Genomic DNA, 17,825 nt, shown 5'->3' with positions numbered 1-17,825 from the left:
AGGGCCTCTACTCCTAGCTGGGGAAACATTTTAATTATCTCAGAGGACTGAAGACACTAGAGAAATCGTCCTAAGTGGTCCTGCAGAAGTCTGACCCCTTCATGATTACAGGATGACACCGTTCGGTTCAGAACCCTGAGTTAGGACAACACCTCCCCAATAGCCCTGCTGTCTTACCCACACTGCCGTGAAGTGCTTCTAAAATGCAAACTGGATCGTGTCAGTCCAGCATGGGGAGACATACCACTATATAGTCCATCTGTCCGTCAGGACAGGCCTGCAGCCTCTCCCGGACCTCCTTCCCAGTCTAAACTTGCCGCCCCCTCCCTCCAGCCGCTGGCCTCAGGTGGGCCTCCACCGTGTGCTCCCCCCACCCCTCTCCAACTGCTCACTGACCGCCCATCCACGTTCAGCTCATGCACTCCTCCAGGAAGCGTCCGGCCCTTCCCAGTCTGGGTGAAACACTCTCTGTAAGTTCTCCATCCGGGCAGTGACCAGCCCATGATGTGGGGACGTTTGAATCTTGCCCCCTGGCTACAGAACTGTGGTCAAGTTGCTGTTACTTTCTGGGTCTCAGTTTCCTCATCTGTACAAAGGGGATAAAGACAGAGCCTGCCTCCTAGTCCAACCCCACCTCAAGGCCTCTACCTCCAGAACTTTCAGCCTGACAGCTCTTCCTCTCACCCCGCCCCAATCCTCCCGTGACTTTTAGGAAAGTCGGCTCCAGTGCCGCCTCCCCAGAGGGGCCTTCTCCCCAGCAGCCCTATAACCATACTGTAAAGACCCAAACCTTCAGGGCCCCACAGGTCAAGCCATGAGCTCCTCTGCTCTCACCAGATACGCCACCCACCCAGCAGGAAAGGCTCCCCACCCAGCTAGTTCTCCCTTCAGCCAGATCAACGGCACACTGCCCAGCCTTCATTCTAATGAGTTTCACCTCCCTGCCGCCCCAGAAAATCACTCAAACAAGATAATCACATCCTCCCATGGAAGCCAGGGGTCCTCTACCCTCTCGTCACTATAAAGCCTGCCTCCCATAGCCCCTGCTGGTTCATTCTGCTTGCAAGAGCAGGTCCCAAGTGGAACCTCCATGTGGCCCTGTGTGACGTGTGCTGTCCTCCCCTGGGCTGTGAGTATGTGTGACTAATAGACCGCGGCCACGCCCACCTGTCCAGTGTCAGGTGTCACGTGCTTGTCCATCTTGTACTATTTAGGGTGAAGTTTCCCTTCTTCACCAACGGGGTGAATAGGTGATTGGACAGGGCCCCCACTTCACACCCCCTCCTTCACCATCCCCCCACTTCACTTCCTGTCCACCACACATCACTCACTGCCTGAAACCACATTAGTTATGGACAAGCTTGCTGTGTCTCCCTTTCCAGGAAGTCTACCGGAGCAGGGCCTTGTTCCACCAGCACAGCCGTAGATCAGTGAGCATCCAGAGAGATGACTCAGGAGCGCCGTGAGGGACATGCCTGTGGTCTCCTCCCTGTGCTCTGGCCGTTACTGCGGGTGCCTGCTTATCTGTCTTTCCAGCCAGACTGAGACCTTGACCTCCACACGGTAAAGGCTGATACCCCCAGACACAACTAGCAAGGTGACGGCACATCAGTGCTCAGTGCACACTCGCTAAGATCAAAGAAATGTTGCCTATTTGTCAAATGAGGAGGAGCTTTGGACATGTGCCCAAGCGCTGGGTAAGGACTGGAGGTCCTTAAAGGAGACAGTCCTACCAGGTGATGTTCACAGGAGGCTGAGGGCCTCCGAGCACCTGGCAGAGGGGCTGCTGAGGCTGGACGTGACTACCTGTCCACCCCCTGCCCCACCAGCCACTCACCATGCCTTGCTCCAGCGCCTTCTTGATGCGCAGGGCATCTGCCACAGGGAACCAGATCTCGGCGATGACACACTGCTGGGTGACGTCGATGTTGCACATGTTCAGGATGTGGTAGACGGCCTTCACCTTCTGCACTTTGATGACCCAGGAGTGCCAGCTGGCGGCTGCTTCTTGCAGGAGGCGCTGACGGTGAGACTCCGTTTGCGTGATGACCTGGGCAGAACAGCGCACAGCCAAACAAGGAACACTCATGGAGATGGCCGACGGCATGGCGACCCTGGAGGCTCCTCAGGCACCAGGGCTTCCTCTGCTCTTGGCTCCCTCCCCTGGCCCACAGCTCTCACCTGGCTGTTAATGCTCATGAGCAGTGTATCTCCCCTGCTAGAGGTTAAAACCTGCAGGCAAGGGTTGTATCTTTCTTTTCTTCTCAACTCCTTACAGTACTCTTACTGTAACATGCTGAATTGTGTCCCCTCAAGAGATAAGTTGAAGTCCTAACTCCTGGTAACAGTGAATGTGATCTTATTTGGAAATAAGGTCTTTCCAGAGGTAATCAAGTGAAAATGAGGCCTGCCCTACTCCAGTATGACAGGTGTTCTTAGAAGAAATTTGGACACTGAGGCACACAGGGAAGAACACCCTGCGTGATGGAGGAGGCAGAAACTGGAGACGTGCATCTACAACCCAGGGAACACCAGGGACTGCTGCCAACCGCCTGAGGCCAGGATGATGTCTTAGTCTATTCTGGCTGCTCTAATAAAAGACCATATAGACTAGACTGGCCATAGACTGGGTGGCTTATAAACAATAAACATCTGTCTCTCATGGATGAAGGCTGGGAGTCAGACCAGAGTGGCAGCATGGTTGGATGAAGGCCATCTTCCGGGTTGCAAACTCAATCATCATTCTATCTTCCCTTGGCGGAAGAGGCTGGGGAGCTCTCTGGGGTCTCCTTTATAAGGGCACCAGTCCCATCCATGAGGACTCTACCCTCATGACCTAATCACCTCCCCAAAAGGCTCCACCTCCTGACACCATCACCTTGGGCATTAGGTTTCCAACATACAAATCTGGGGGCGACACAAACATTCAAAGCACAGCAGAACAGGCAGGGGAGGATGCTTTCCTAGTGCCTGCAGAGGAAGCCTGGCTCTGCTGATACCTTGATTTCGGACTTTCCACCTCAGGACTGTGACGGAATAAATTTCTGTCATTTTAAGCCCCCCAGTTTGTGGTTGTCTGTTACAGCAGCCCCTAGGAAACTAACACACCTGTCAAAACGCCTTATATATCATCTCGCCAACAAATGACAAATGAGGCAATAAATGGAAGGCTGAATAGGCAATTGTGCCCACACAGAATTTAGTTAATGGAATTCGTTTCTGTTCTGGTGATACAGTAGAGTAACCCTTATCAGTAACCTTTACACGTGGCTACCCAAGTCATCCGGAACATAAGCATAAGTTTAGCGTAACTTCTTTTCCATTCTCCTCCTGAAGTTTGATAAAAATCTAGGAGAGTATTTGGGGAAAAGGGCTTCAAGGGTAATTGCTTCAGAGAAACGCAGTCTCCTTGACAAGTGACAAAGAGGGAACACAGAGGATCAAAGAAATGAAACACAGATTTTTCTCTGGAAGATAAAGATGTCTGTTAGCCTGAGTTCTGAAACCACACACACACACACACACACACACACACACACGCCTGATTCCTAGAGACACTCATTGAGAGTCTGGAATTGCACTGACCAATCCAGCAGCCACACAAAGTAAAAATTAAACTCCGGTTCCTCCGTTGCTCCAGCCGTATTTCAAGTGCTCAGTGGCTATCACGCTGGACTTGCAGATTACACAACATCACCGCCACCACAGGAAGTTCTGTCGGGCAGCCCTGACCTAGAACCCACGACCTGCCATAGGCCCAGCTGCTTTTGGTGACTGGTTACTTGCAAAGCTTACTGAAGAAAGTCACATGTGTTGAGGGCCATCCTAGGTGACGACAGGTTTTACAGGAGGATGTAAATTGACAGTGTGTTCATATTGAAACCAGACCCACTGTCCTGACAGAATTCATTGGCTGGCTCACACAACTGGGCAATTCACTGGAAAAAGAATCAGCAAGTTGGCTCTTTGACTTAATTGGCTAGTTAGTCATATCACAGATGCAGCCTCGGCCAGTCTGGCAACAAAAGGCTCCTTTCATCAGACCAGGGTGGGTACCTGAAGGCCGACCAGGGCTCTGGCTAATTCTAAGCCCAGCAAAGCATCACTGACATGCAGAATCATCACCGCAAGCTTACTGAACACTGTTGCCTAATTATGAAACCCGCAGCAGGAGCCAGAAGGGCATAGCAAACATTCCAGCCAGCCTCGGAGCCAGAACTCAGGGAGACAGGACTTAAAAGGAAATGGCAGGGGGGAAGGTATAGCTCATGGTAGAGTGCCGTGCTTAGCATGCATGAGGTCCTCGGTTCAATCCCCAGGACTTCCATGAAATAAATTAACTAGTTAATTAATTAATTTTTTAAAACCTAATTACTTCCCCCACCCCTAAATAAAATGGCAGGTGAATCCCAACAGCAGCCCCCAGCTGCTGTCACATGCCCAAACCGACACTCACCGTGACTAAATCTTCCAGCCTCATGTTGACACCTGCCAGCATCTCTCTGCGCTCCGCCGCCGGCTCTGGACAGGGGTATATGGTGGCTCGAAACCTGTGTTTCATACATTCCAAAGGACACACTTGGGTTATTGCTGAAAAGCCTCCAGCACGTCCTCCTCCTCCGCTAAGCCGTCATCTGCCGACTTGGGTTAGATCGCCGCCTTCCCCTAAGATAACCGTCTCCTCGGCAGTCGGAAACTGTCTGGGTCATAAGGTTCCCAACACATTGCTTGCACTATTTGAATTAAAGCTGTGGTTCTATCATATGAATGAATCTCGCTCAAACCATAAAACCCAGGAACTGTTATGTAAATAAGACTCCAATGAGCTTGATTTATCTCTTCTTCTCCCTAGAATTTATTAATTAATGTCCTTCTCCACTGAATTTCTGCTTCTAAGACGATTCTGTAACATAGCAACCGCTTAGCAGGCATTGGCCTACTCTGTAGAAACCAATCAAGGCGGGTAAGAAGGAATAAACTGAAATGGTGAAAATGTCTTTTAGTTACCTTTAGCTTCTGCTTATCAAGTCCTCTCTGTTCCTATTCCCACAGTTACTAAAAATCAGTTGCATTTTTAACACTATCTTGTCAAATGAGGGGAAGTTATTCAAAAACCCTAAGGGACCTCAAGGAAGCCCCATTCGAGAGTATTTTGCGCTGCACACCCCCCGACCGAATCCTGACCCAAACCACTGGCGATCTTACCCATCACAGATCTTCCTGATCTTCTGCCTGAGCTGTTCTCCTTGATAAAATATGATGAATATATTCTTTTTAATTTCTTCTCTCTGGAAAATCAGACCAGTAAAAAATAGATTTTCAGAAATGTAAAAACTTGTTTAAATTTAAAATGGGAAACCTGCAGCTTCTCCCAGTTGATTCAAGTTCATAAATCGCTGCGGTTGAAGGCAAGGCCACTGAGGCAGGCTGGACGGGACCCTCAGGGAGGCTGATACAGCCGTAAAGCGACAGCCTCGCCATTTGCTACACTAGTTGGATCACAGCTGAGCCTTGTACTCAGTGCTAAGTCCTATACTTAAAAGACATGTTAATAAACAAAAAAACATCCAGAAGAGAGGGACCAGGATATTGCTTAAGATAAAACAAATAAAATAGAGTGAACTCATTCACAACATCCACATTTCAGGGGTGAGTGGGTGTTTGATATTTAACAAAGGTAGAGCCGGGTCTAAATGTTTGACACACACTCACTGTATGCCCATGAGAACACTGATTAAGTGCAATTTTAAAGTCCAGGTTTGGCGTTTCACAGGAAAGGGCAAATAAGCATTTCACAAGCGTATATAAAAAAGTTCAACTTTTACTGCAGCAAAGAGATATGCTCTTTTACTCTTAGTTACTTTGGGGTGGGAGGTAAAGGTAAAATTATGAAACCCATTGTTGGGAAAGTGACAAATCCAACACACCCATCACACACCATTCATGTATCAGGTATCACTGGACTCAGGTATGACCCTACGGAAAAGCCATTTGTCAGGACCCATCAAGGGTTATGAAAATGCCCACCCCCTTGAAGCCGGCGATCCTGCTTCCTTGAATTCACATTGTAGAAGCTGTTCAAAAGAGAATAAAAATCCACATGCTTGACCATGCTTATCATAGTGCCTATATTCTTCAGGAAAATTGGAAATATTAAAGCGTCTAAAAATAGACAGTTAATGTCACATCAACTCAATGGAAATATCAGGAATCAATTGCAAATAAAATCAGAATGAATCCTGTCTTTGGCAGTTGCTTGTGGGAGCAGGGAAGGGCATTTTAAGCTTTGGGGAGCCGCCTGCTTTACATGATTTCCAAAGGTTCCCTCTTGCATGGAGTCCACCCCCAGCCCTTCTCTGAATCTCTCAGGTCTTTCTGTCTCTTGATCCACCAGAACCAGGAATCCATTCTGATCGCCTGTCATCTTCAGTGACTTTCAATGTCATGCAGCTAAACTCATCTTTTTCCAGGTGCTTACTTTATAATTTCTCTATCACCATGACTACTAGGTGTCAAAACATGCCTATGAAAGGTAATGATTCAATGTCAAATTTTAAAGGACAGATAGTAATATGGAAGGAAATTAATATACTTACCTAAAATCAAGAGAAGGCAAAAAGATGATTCCATGTTATTACTACAACCATGTTAAATTAATTATACCTGCCTGTGGCTATGGACTAGAGAAAAATAGTACAAGAAAAAAAATAAAAACAAAGACATTAGAATGGTGAATTGGGGGGGGGGGGTTAAATAAGCTTTTTTCTTGTTTTATATTTTATTTGCTTTAACTATGCAGTTGTTTTCCATGAAATAAAACAACTTTTTAGCCTCTCTTCTCAAAAGATTATGCCTCTTTGAGAAATAAACCCAGCTTCTTGGAATTAAAAAGTAAGTGGATTTAAATAGTAACCAGAAGGGTGGAGGACGCAAACCCTATGGAATTAGTAGCAATAACTGTGTGTAACTCAGTGAAGAGGCCCCTCGAAATCTTCGCTCGAAGCGTGTGGTCTGTGGACCACCAGCCGCTGCCAGCCTGTTAGGAATGTGGACTCCAGGGCCCCACCACGCAGACCCACTGAGTCAGAATCCGCGTCTAGCAGGCTCTTACACGCACACTGCACACTTACATGCACACATGCACAGTGGAGCACGCGTGGGGCACACTGGCCTGAATCAGTTCTCAGTGCTCCATGAATTAGACACAGCTGCCACCCTGGGAGGCACCAGCACAGCTAAGCTTCTAGGAACTGGATTAGCCACGTTATTTGGAGGAATGAACACTTCTGAGGTGGTAACAAGAATCAGTCCTTGGAGGGGAGGGTACAGCTCAAGCGGTAGAGCACAAGGTCCTGGGCTCAGTCCCCAGTACCTCCTCTAAAAAATAAAATAAATAAATGAAGAAAACCTAATACCTCCCTCTTCAAAAAAGGAAAAAATATTTTTAAAAAAGGATTAGTCCTTGAATTGACATTTCATAAGTTGTTTTTTTTTTTTTTTTTTTTTTTTTTTAAGGAGGGATTGGGAGAAAGGAAAGGAGAATAAAAGGAAATGGACACTCGCTTCATAGAGCTAAAGACACAGTGTTTGAGATAACAGAACCCTCTGGTGAGGGCTCCAGGAAGTTGAAGAGAACGTTTTCTGCAGCCTGATACCCACTGTGACCGGATCTTCCAGAATCGTGTCCATCTCAGTGAACTTCAGGTAGATGTTTCCCCGGCAAACTCGCCACAGCAGCCTCTCAAAGGAAGCCATCCTCTCCCTGTTGATCACACCAGCCGTGAACCTGGGCAGTCACAAGAGGAGACGCCACTGAGGAGCAGGGAGTGGGGTGCCGGCTGCAGGCCCTGTGGGCTGTGAAGATGGGCAGCCCGAGGGGGAAGCCCACCGCCCTTTGAGCAGAAGCAATAACACAGCCCACCTGGCAGGGGTCACAAGGCCACTCTGCGTCCCAGCCCCAGCTTACCCCAAGTTCCCTTTGACATGTGGAGGTTTGCTTAATTATCTCAATACTATACATTCACTTATTTGCAATTAAAAATATGATAGACCATTCATTATAGCGTTGTAGCTAAAGGAAGCAAATGTTCAATCTGCCCACCAATGGTCTGTCTGCATTTGTACAAATAAGGTAGTAAGCATGAAGGATATATACTGGTTTCTCTCCATCTTTACTTTTACAATCATCTAGGTATCTAGACAGTTTCTGACCCAAAATTTTCATATTAACTTTAAAATGGTTACTTTCATTGGCCTATTACTTTAAATGTCCATGGATCTTGTATTACCCTCTGATCAAATATTTCCAACACGTATTTTCCTTTCTGTTTCAAATTCAATGTCTAGTGCCTCAAATAGCAGGCCCCCAAGTATCTACAGAATAAAAAACTAGTATTCCAAAACCCATTACTTTCATCAGTTTTGCTTGGACACTAAGTGAAATCGCACCATTCTGAATCACCACACATTCGGGTGGGTGTCACCACATCACATTGCTGCTGCTTACGGAAGACATGGTTGCATAACTATCTCATTTCTAATTACACTTCAAACTTCACACTCCAAATCTGCTTCATTATTAAAACAGTATTTCAGAGGCAAGGGGGAAAAAAAAGGTGTGTATCCCATAGCCTTGTTCCAAAGCCAGGGAACAGCTGAGAAATCCCATCTAAATAATTATTGTTACATCCTTCCCGTGTGGATATGATACAGACACTGCACTCTTCAGGCTCCAGAATGTCAGTATCACCAATAACAAGGTAACACTACCTGTAACTCCACTGACCTCGTTAGGTTAGACCTGGGTTTATTACTGGATGGAGGGCTTATAGTCGTGTGAAATAGTCTTCATGCCAGCCGCTATTTGTTCATTCATTCATTCATTCACTCAGAGAACTCTGCCACACGCCAGGCATCGGGCTATATATGGACCAGGGACCCATCTACATGTAACTTTCAGAGCACGGAGTGTCACTAACCCCAGCTTTCCACTCATGTATGCAGGCGTAGGTCTTAACTCCAGGAGACCGGAAGTGTCTTCCATAAAGAAATCATCAGCTAGATTGGTTTCCGTCTGAAAGTCAAAGAATCACTATTTTCTTTTAAGTGATTTGAGACTAACTTAAAAGCACCCATACCTCATGGTTTTGTCTGTTTTTAAGGATGCTTTAATTCTCCACAAGTACATAGAATCCAAAAGGTAGAATGCTCCTTGTCAGAACAAAAAGCCTCCCCATTTTCTTCCTACCAAAATCACAGATCTGCTCAAACTAACCGTTGTGCTCTGTTCTGACTTCCACACCTGTCTAGGCCATTTTGGGTGCACACTATTTAGTAAGCAGCTCAATATTTTTGCACTCAATTCACCCAGTGCCACATTCTACCCCATTACCTTCCCTCACCCATGGCGTGACCATGGGACAGAAACAGTGCAATGTATTCAGATTCTAAACTAGTCAGTTTTCCAAACAGAAATTTGAGGATCTGGGGGAAAGGGACCTTGAATGAACAGTTCCCAAGTTATGACCTCAAAGAAGTCCTGGGTTTTCTTCAGGAGATATTTGAGTTCAGTCAGTTCTAGGAAGCTTTTCTTCAAAGCCTGATAGTTCTGATTGGCTTCCTGTAATTCTCCTTCCAGTTTTTCTAGAGTGGTCTGTGCAGGAGGGAAAAAGAAATTAAGCCAGGCAGAAATTGCTAGGACATTTACTGTGCATTAACCACAACAGATAACTAACTCCCCAAGAGGTAGTCAGTGCATGAGAAGGTGGCCTCAAGTCCAGAGGTCTCTTCCGTCAAACTCAACACGATTGTAGATTGTAGTTAGAGCCACAGTCACACAATCTCAGGAGTTCCATCACCAAATGGGGAGGACCGGAACACACTCTGAGAGAATGGAAGTGAGTGTCATCAGGAAGTCAAGGCATTTTGCCAAATCACAGGTCTCCTCCCCATTTTAAACACTGAATGGGGATGCTGGAGTGAATTTACATGTTGAGAATTCCTTCTGCCCCAACACTGTAATGATTCAGGAATAAATCTAGTGACAGGAAAAATCACCAACAAAATCAATAATCAGAACACAAAATCAATGGTTGAAATTATTTTTATAGATTAGTCTGAAAAAGGGTTAAAGGGGTTTTTTTGAATGTCCAAAGAGATAAATGAAGGCATTACTTCCACTAAAATGAAAAACAAGAAATTACTAATCAAACATGTCCTAAAGTGAAAGAACAGGAAATATTTTAAAAGAAGTATCTAGAAATTTTAAAAATGTCAAACATAGGTACTGAAATTCAAAATCCAGTAAGTGAAGATCAACTGTCTACTGGACACAACTTGTGAATGCACTACTGAGATTTAGCAAATAACTTAAAAATATGAAAGCTCATTTCTCATTTAACCAAATAACCATCAACAATAGAATGGATAAAGCGTGGTACATTCAGTGAAAGAAACACTACCCAGCGGTGAAAATGAATTAATTTCAGAAACATGAAACAATATGGCATCTTAAAAAATAAAATAATGTAAGAAAACAGCAATTTGCAAAAGAATAAACAGTATGCCTCATTTACATAAAGCTTTGAAATGTGCAAAGAAGCTACACCATATGCTATTTAGAAGACTAAATATGTGATAAAATTATGAAGAACCAAAGAAAAGAAAAATATGAAGTTTAGGACAGTGATTTTCTCCAAGATGGGGGGAGGAAGGGAAGGGAAGGGGTGGGGAGGGGTACACAGAGGGCTTTAAGAGCATCACTTGTGGTCACCTTTCATCTTGTACAGGGTGGTGACACTTGGTATTCGCTATGTTATTATTCTTGTACCTTACATGTATTTACTAAAAATCCTATATCAAATCAATTATATCAATTCTTTAATAAAAACAATTAAAAATAAATCCATACTTAAACACATTGCAGTGAAACTATAGAACAAAGACAAAATCTTAAAGGCTATCAGGGGAAAAAAAGACATGTAATCCACAAAGAAATGACCATGGAACCAGCAGTAGACTTCATGGGAAAAATTTACTAACCATGGATCCTGAGATGTTAACCATAACTATCATCTATAGTTTATAAACCTAGAGAAGAGGAGAAAGGATTGGAAGGTATCACAGAAAGGCAGGAAAGGGGGAAAAAAAGCAAAGGAGTGGTATAACACAGAGCCATTAAACCAGTAATCACGATAAATGAAAATGGATTAAGGTTACCTATTAAAAGATACATTATCATGCTAGTTTTTTTTAAAAAAAAATCCATCTGAGACACCCTTACCAAAGAGATTAAACAAACAAAAAAAATACAAAGATATTCATGCAAATGTTAGATCCCATCTTCCCCCAAAAAAGCACATTAATATCAGACAAGATTGAATATTCAACATTTTGCAAGCATTTTTAGTAGAGAGAACTGCATAATGATCCACACACTCATCACCCAGCTTCAACTGCATCCCATCTCTCTCCCTTCCCCTCTCAAAAACAATCACTACCCTGAATTTTGAAAACTGACTATAGGTAGCACAAGTTTGGGGGGAAAAATGAAATCCTCATTTCTTAACCAACTGCTCTATCCTTTAATGAGTCCATTAAAAATGATGCTGCCATAAGAAGTATTTTAGAGAAGAGAGCAATGTCTGAGAAATGCTTTACAACATGACAGTAAATGAAAAGGTGGAAAACTATAATGTATATTATGGATACAAAGTTATGTAAAAATATTGCTAAGTATGAAAACAGAAAAACTAAGGCAGTTTTTGCTGAGATGGTAGATTTGTGGGTAGATTTTTTTTTTCTGGATTATTATTTCCTGTAGGAGCGTTAGGAAAGCCTCCCTGGAAATTCTACAAGGCGAGGGCCCGAGCCACTTGCGTACTGTTGCCAGAAGATGGAATCCAGGAGAAACGCTCAACTGGCAGGTCGGCTGAATCAATCAGTCCCCGTGATCAACGGTCAGACAGACAGTAAGTACTCTCATAAGTACATGTTGTTTTTGACTGCATCTTTATAGTAAATAATATCTAGAAGGAAACTGCTGAGCAAAGACTGCTGGCACACACCTGACTGCCCCTTATCTAACTGGTTATGGCTACAAATGTATGAGTGTCCAGTTTCAGAGTCAGTCAGCCACTAACAAACTCACTGGTATGAATCGATTTTTTAAGGTACTATCTAAAACATAGAACCAACGTCAACTTGGAAACAAAATCACTTGTTACCTGTTTCACAAAAGCGAGAGTCTCCAAGCTTGTTAAGTGTCCGTGTAAATCAAATACCCACCATTATTTGAAAAGGCTATTAAGACACTCCTCCCTTTTCCTTTGCATATCTGTGCAAGGCTGAATTAACTTTATATACTTCAATGAGAACAATGATTCTCAACAGATTCAAGGCAGAATAGACATGTGAAGCCAGTCTTCCATTAAGCCATGCCACACATTGAAGAAATTTGCAAACATCACTTTCTCACAAAAGTTTTTGTCTTGGAAAAGACACTGATTTTTCATTTAAAAAAAAGTTAACATGTAATATTAGAGTGAATTTTTAAATGAATTTTTAAATGAATTAATAAATAAAAAGGGGCAGAGGATATAGCTCAATGGTAGAGTGTGTGCTTGGCATGCACGAGGTCCTGGGTTCAATCCCCATTACCTCTATTTAAAAAAAATTTAAAATAAAATAAAATAATTACCTACCTCCCCCCAAAATAAAATTTTTTTTAATGTTTTACTTTTTTAAAAATTTTAGCCCTAATGCAGTAAATATCAATGAATATAATCCACATAAATAAAGCTCTTTTGGGATCCTAACCAGCAGGGCTGGTATTAGAAGACTAGCGATTAGACTGAAACCAGAGATGATTTTATGGAAATCCTATTCATATGAATTCAAAACTTTCTCTCCAAATATCCAGATTTTAATATGACAAGATCCAAAATGTTTTTGAGGGGAGCTGCCAATCACCTATTTCTGTTAGAGAATCTGAATGTATACTACTGATGGCTTCACCAATTTCAAGGATTTTAAGTTATCGTAAAAGAAAAAAAACAAAAGGAAACCCAGCCAGAGATAAGGTTCAACTCCATGAAGCTCCTGCCTACCTGCCCACCTCCCTTCCTCCTCCAAGGATAAAAAAAATCAATTTTTTATCAAGCTCTCCAGGCCCTTCCAGGCTCTGCCTACCTTTTGACATTCTCTTCCACCACCTCACCCCTCCCTGCTCTCTCCACCACCTGCCCTTGAAGCTCCCAGAGGGCAAGGCCATGTTTCATTTTTCTCTAAGGTACTCTGTGCATGGCAGATACTCAGTGTTTTATAAAAGCAAGTGGACAGAGAGAGGAAAAAGAGGGGCCCTCCAGCCATAATGGTCTTGGCTACAGAAAACTCTTATCTTCTCATACTTGACCTCCTCCATTTGAGGAGGGGCCTCCATCCAGAGTGGACTCAATGCATCGGCTGTTTCCCATCAGACAGATAATTAGGAAACATCCCATTGGATGCAGGAATTCCACCAGGTATTTATCCAAAGGAAATAAAGTCTTGAGAAGGTATCGGCACCCCCATGTTCATTGTAGAATTATTTACAATAGGCAAGACATGGAAACAACACACGTCCACCCTAAGATGGTGATAAAGAAGATGCGGTCTATATATACCAAGGAATATTATTCAGCCATAAAAAGAAGGAAATCTTGCCATTTGCAACCTTGGATAGAACTTCAGGGCATTATGCTACGTGAGATAAGTCAGGTAGAGAAAGACAAATACTCTACGATCTCATATGTGGAATGTAGAACATTAAAAAAAGAAAGAAAGAAAGAAAGAAAAGCTGAATCCAAAGATACAGAGAACAGATTGGTGGTTGCCAAAGGCAGGGGTTGAGGGATGGGTGAAATCAGTAAAGGTGGTCAAAAGGTGCAAGCTTCCAGTTATAAAATAAATAAGTCCTGCAGAGGTAATGTACAGCATGATGACTATAATTTTCAAAAAGAAGATGAAAGAAAGAAGACATCCCATTGTGCCCGAGTAAGGTCTGTTCAGTGGCACCATATGGATGAGACTTCGCTGTCTGTAACCTCTTAGGCCCACAAAGGAAACTGCTCCTCCAGGTGGGGTGAGCGTCCGTCCCTAGGGCTGCGTTGAGAGAGAAAAAGAGCTCTCTCCTGGAGCAAGAAGAGTGACTCTAAAAATTGCACAGCAGGATTTTCCCGAGGGGATAACACAGAAAAGTGGGCAAGCACACAAGTCCGTGTCCACACCTTCAGCAACTGGGTAATGAGTCCATGAGAGGCTCTGAGTCCCCAGGACACGGGCTTCAGGACGATCCCGGGGAAGGAACCTACCTCCAGGGTGATCATTTCCCGAGGGAGAGGGGTGGGCGGGGACTTCTCCAGCAGTTGAATCTCAATCTCATTTTGCATCTGATCTTCCAGAAAACCTGAGGGATGAAACCCATCGGAGAACCCAAGGTGACTGTGTTTTCTCAGACTTCAGAAATGGGGTCAAACAGGTCAAGTGCCTTTCCCAGTTCAGCTGCCTAAATGGCCCTGGGGGCCTGTCACAGCAGCTGGACCCCATCTCTAACTTCCCCTACCTTGTCTGCAGGGTCACCTCAAAAAGTCTTACAAATAGGGACATGTTTGGTGCAGGACATCAGTCCTGCAAACCATGTACCTCCCTGCCAGGTCGCATTTAGAAAGCAAGCAGAAAATTGACTTACGGAGAATTCTTTCCAGTGATTCACACCTTCTGACTTCATTCACAAATTTCCTTTGGAAGCGGCTCTCATTCACATTTAACTAGAGGAGGTAAAAAACCACAAGGCATGCCAATGCATTCTCTTTGCTTATTTTATTATTTTTTCTTACTGCTGGAGAATGTTGCTGGAATCATCTTCAGAATAGATATTTCCTTGCACAAGAAGGATGAGTTATAGGCAAAATACACCTTCATGTTCTTACACTCAGTCCTCCAAATGCCCCAGCTCTGGTCTTCTTACCCTTCTAAAAGTCCTCCCACAGCTAAGGTTTCCTTAATTTCAGCTGCACTTACTACCCAAATACACTTGGAATTCCTCGATGGAGTCATGAATGTGACAGAACCTTGAAAACTGCACAGCTCCATGCAGTGTATTCTGGTCATCAACAAAAATTCAGCATCCTTGTGCTGGTGACCCTCAGTTCAGCCCAATAAATGTTATTGAGGAACTGCTCCATGTCAGGTCGTGAGCTTGGAGCTGGGGTCGCAAGGAACAAGACATAACCCTTCTCTGCAGGGCTTAGTTTTGACGCTGACCCTGGTGAGAAAGTAAAGAATCCAGTTTTCTAAACTGGATTCAAAAGATTTTGGTGAGGCTCTATAGCCGCCTCTGGGAAACGATGCCCCAACATCATACTCAAGACAGTCCAATGGTGACAGCTGGTAACCAGCCTATCACAGTGATCATTTTGAAATGTACAGAAATACTGAATCACTGTGTCACGTACCAGGAACTAACATAGTGCTGTAGGTCAATTGTACCTCAAAAACAAACTCATAGAAAAAAGAGATCAGATTTGTGGTTATTTATAGGGGGTAAGGGAAGGGGGGAATTGGATGAAGGCAGTCAAAAGGCACAAACTGCCAACTATAAGATAAGTACTAGAGATGCAATGTACATTATAAATGTAATGAACACTGCTGTACATTGCATATGAAAGTGTTAAGAGAGTAAATCCTGCGTTCTCATCACAAAGAAAAAATTTTTTCTATTTATTCTCGTATCTGTCAGAGAAAATGGATGTTCACTAAATTTATTGTGATAATCATTTCATGATGTATGTAAATCAAATTATTATGCCATACACCTTAAATTTAAACAATACTATATGTCAATTACATCACAATAAAGCTGGAAGAAAAAAAAATACAGTCTAGCCCAAGAATGTCACTCTACAGAGACTGTGGACTGACTCCAGGATACTTTTTCCTCAGACAGTGTAATCAGGAAGAATTAGTTTCTGTCCTCAGAACAAGGTTTGCCCGTTGGATATATCAAATGCTTTGAAGATGCCACACAGGAAATAAAATACAATGCCATCTTAGTGACTGCATCAGAGCTTTAAAACATCCCCATAGAGGAGACACAACTGGAGGAAGGAAGAACAATGTTTGTGAGTCACTTGCCCAACGTTATCGCAAATCCTAGCCAGAAGAACTAGAACCACGGAATTCCACCTATTCCAGCCCAGGGCTCTCCTCCCTGAACTTTGTTCACTATCACGAAGTGGTGTGAAACTCCACCTTCCTCCGGTCTCCAAAGAATGCGGTACTTACATCTTTGAACTGAACCAATCCAAGCTCTCCAAGCTCAGCTACACAGCAATATGCAGCCTCCACCTGGAGAAACAGTTGTGACAAACACATCTCCTCACTTCGGAATACAGACGCCATCTTGACCCAGCCTTAGTCTGTAGGAGACAAAGATATGTGAGTTAATGAATGTGTGAAAACCTTAGGACAAAAATTGGTTTTGGCTGAGTTAAATTAAAATCCAACAGGGGGAAGAAAAGCAACAGGAATCACTCCTGATTTTAAAAATATAAACAAAAACAAGGTAGTACTTTTCACCACCTATCAGATTGGCAAAAGATGAAAAAATATGATTAAGAACTCAAGTTTAAACAAAACAAAAAAACCCCTCAAGTTTGTGGAGGGTACAAGGAAGCAAACACACTGTCATACTCTTAGTGAAGTGTAAATTTGTACAGCTTTCTCATAGAGCAATTTGTCAATATTTATCAAATACTGTATTACTCTCCATGACCCAAGATTTCCACTGCTCATCACCCAGCTAAATGGAGACGTGTGGGGAAATGGATGCACAAGCATGTTTCCAATAACATTGTATATAATAATTATAGAAAATGGATCTAACGTAGATATCCATCAACAGATTAAACTGATACAACAGAACCCTGCGCAGTAGGCAGGAATTAAATAAATCTGTACGTTCTCTATAAGGAAAAAGACTATTCACCTAGAATCCATTCTCATCAAAGACCCTCTGGACTGCCCTACTGCTGCCAAACCAAGTTGTTTTCCCCAAAGTCCAACCTTCTGGAAGAACTATCACACCCTCCAGAGGGGCCCCCTTTTCCTCCTGTCATTCTGTAAGGGATAGAGGAGCTGCTATTTGCCAGACACTGGGTTTATCCCTCCTGTCTTATCCTTCCATTGTCCCATTTTCCCACAGGATAAAATCTAAAGCCCTAGACGCAGCCAACCAAGGGCTGCAGGCATCATCTGCCCTCTGCCCTCGTCTCGACTTCATCTCTCCTAACACACGGAATTTCTCCACAAGCCCCCTCTGGACTCTGAGGTCCCCTAGATCTGGGACCTCAACCTCCCTACCCCACAGCCCCACGCCTCACACCTCCTCCCGGGCCTCAGTCTGAGGGTCCTCTTTCCCCATAAGCCTGTCCAGATCCCATCAGCACCCCCGGTGAACTAAGCCCCCTCCTGTAAGCTCCCAGAACACAAACCATCTGCAATTACTTTGCTTAGTGTCTCTTTTGGCCACTAGCCAGAAAAATCCACGCGGTTAGAACTACGTTTGTTTTTCACTCTCACCAGTCTAGTTCAATCACAAAGAAGATGCTCAAAAAATATTTCCCGGTTTATTGACTAGAGGCTAGACGTCCCCCCTCCGCGCTGAATGCGGAGTCCAGTCTTCCACGTTTGCCTTGTGACACGAGATGAATGAACTTTTCCTTCTGCCCTTTCTGGTGAATGAGGCCAGGTTTTCACAGAAAAGAGACAGAAGACGTTAGCTTCCTGCA

General features: G+C 43.8%; 1 protein-coding gene across 6 annotated transcripts in view; it reads right to left on the bottom strand.

The window, feature by feature from the left end:
- The window catches only part of ATP6V0A4 (ATPase H+ transporting V0 subunit a4), a 70,101-nt gene that overhangs the window by 26,208 nt on the left and 26,068 nt on the right, over positions 1 to 17,825 (bottom strand). For 5 of the 6 annotated variants that reach the window (XM_010983175.3, XM_010983174.3, XM_031455449.2 and 2 more), the window contains 9 exons: positions 16,321 to 16,454; positions 14,726 to 14,804; positions 14,349 to 14,443; positions 9,527 to 9,652; positions 8,979 to 9,073; positions 7,660 to 7,786; positions 5,206 to 5,288; positions 4,457 to 4,550; positions 1,838 to 2,050 (listed from right to left, as the gene is read on the bottom strand). In XM_010983175.3, coding sequence (XP_010981477.1) covers positions 1,838 to 2,050; positions 4,457 to 4,550; positions 5,206 to 5,288; positions 7,660 to 7,786; positions 8,979 to 9,073; positions 9,527 to 9,652; positions 14,349 to 14,443; positions 14,726 to 14,804; positions 16,321 to 16,437 — 1,029 coding nt within the window. In that variant the 5' untranslated portion in view covers positions 16,438 to 16,454. Of the gene's footprint in view, positions 1 to 1,837; positions 2,051 to 4,456; positions 4,551 to 5,205; positions 5,289 to 7,659; positions 7,787 to 8,978; positions 9,074 to 9,526; positions 9,653 to 14,348; positions 14,444 to 14,725; positions 14,805 to 16,320; positions 16,455 to 17,616; positions 17,724 to 17,825 lie in introns of those variants that run through there. The other variant, XM_064487328.1, reaches the window with a different exon arrangement.

The sequence above is a fragment of the Camelus dromedarius genome, chromosome 7, assembly GCF_036321535.1.
Source record: "Camelus dromedarius isolate mCamDro1 chromosome 7, mCamDro1.pat, whole genome shotgun sequence".
In the NCBI taxonomy this organism is placed as follows: Eukaryota; Metazoa; Chordata; class Mammalia; order Artiodactyla; family Camelidae; genus Camelus; species Camelus dromedarius.
The sequence above is the reverse complement of the archived record's forward strand: the minus strand, read 5'-3'. Positions and strand labels throughout refer to the sequence as shown.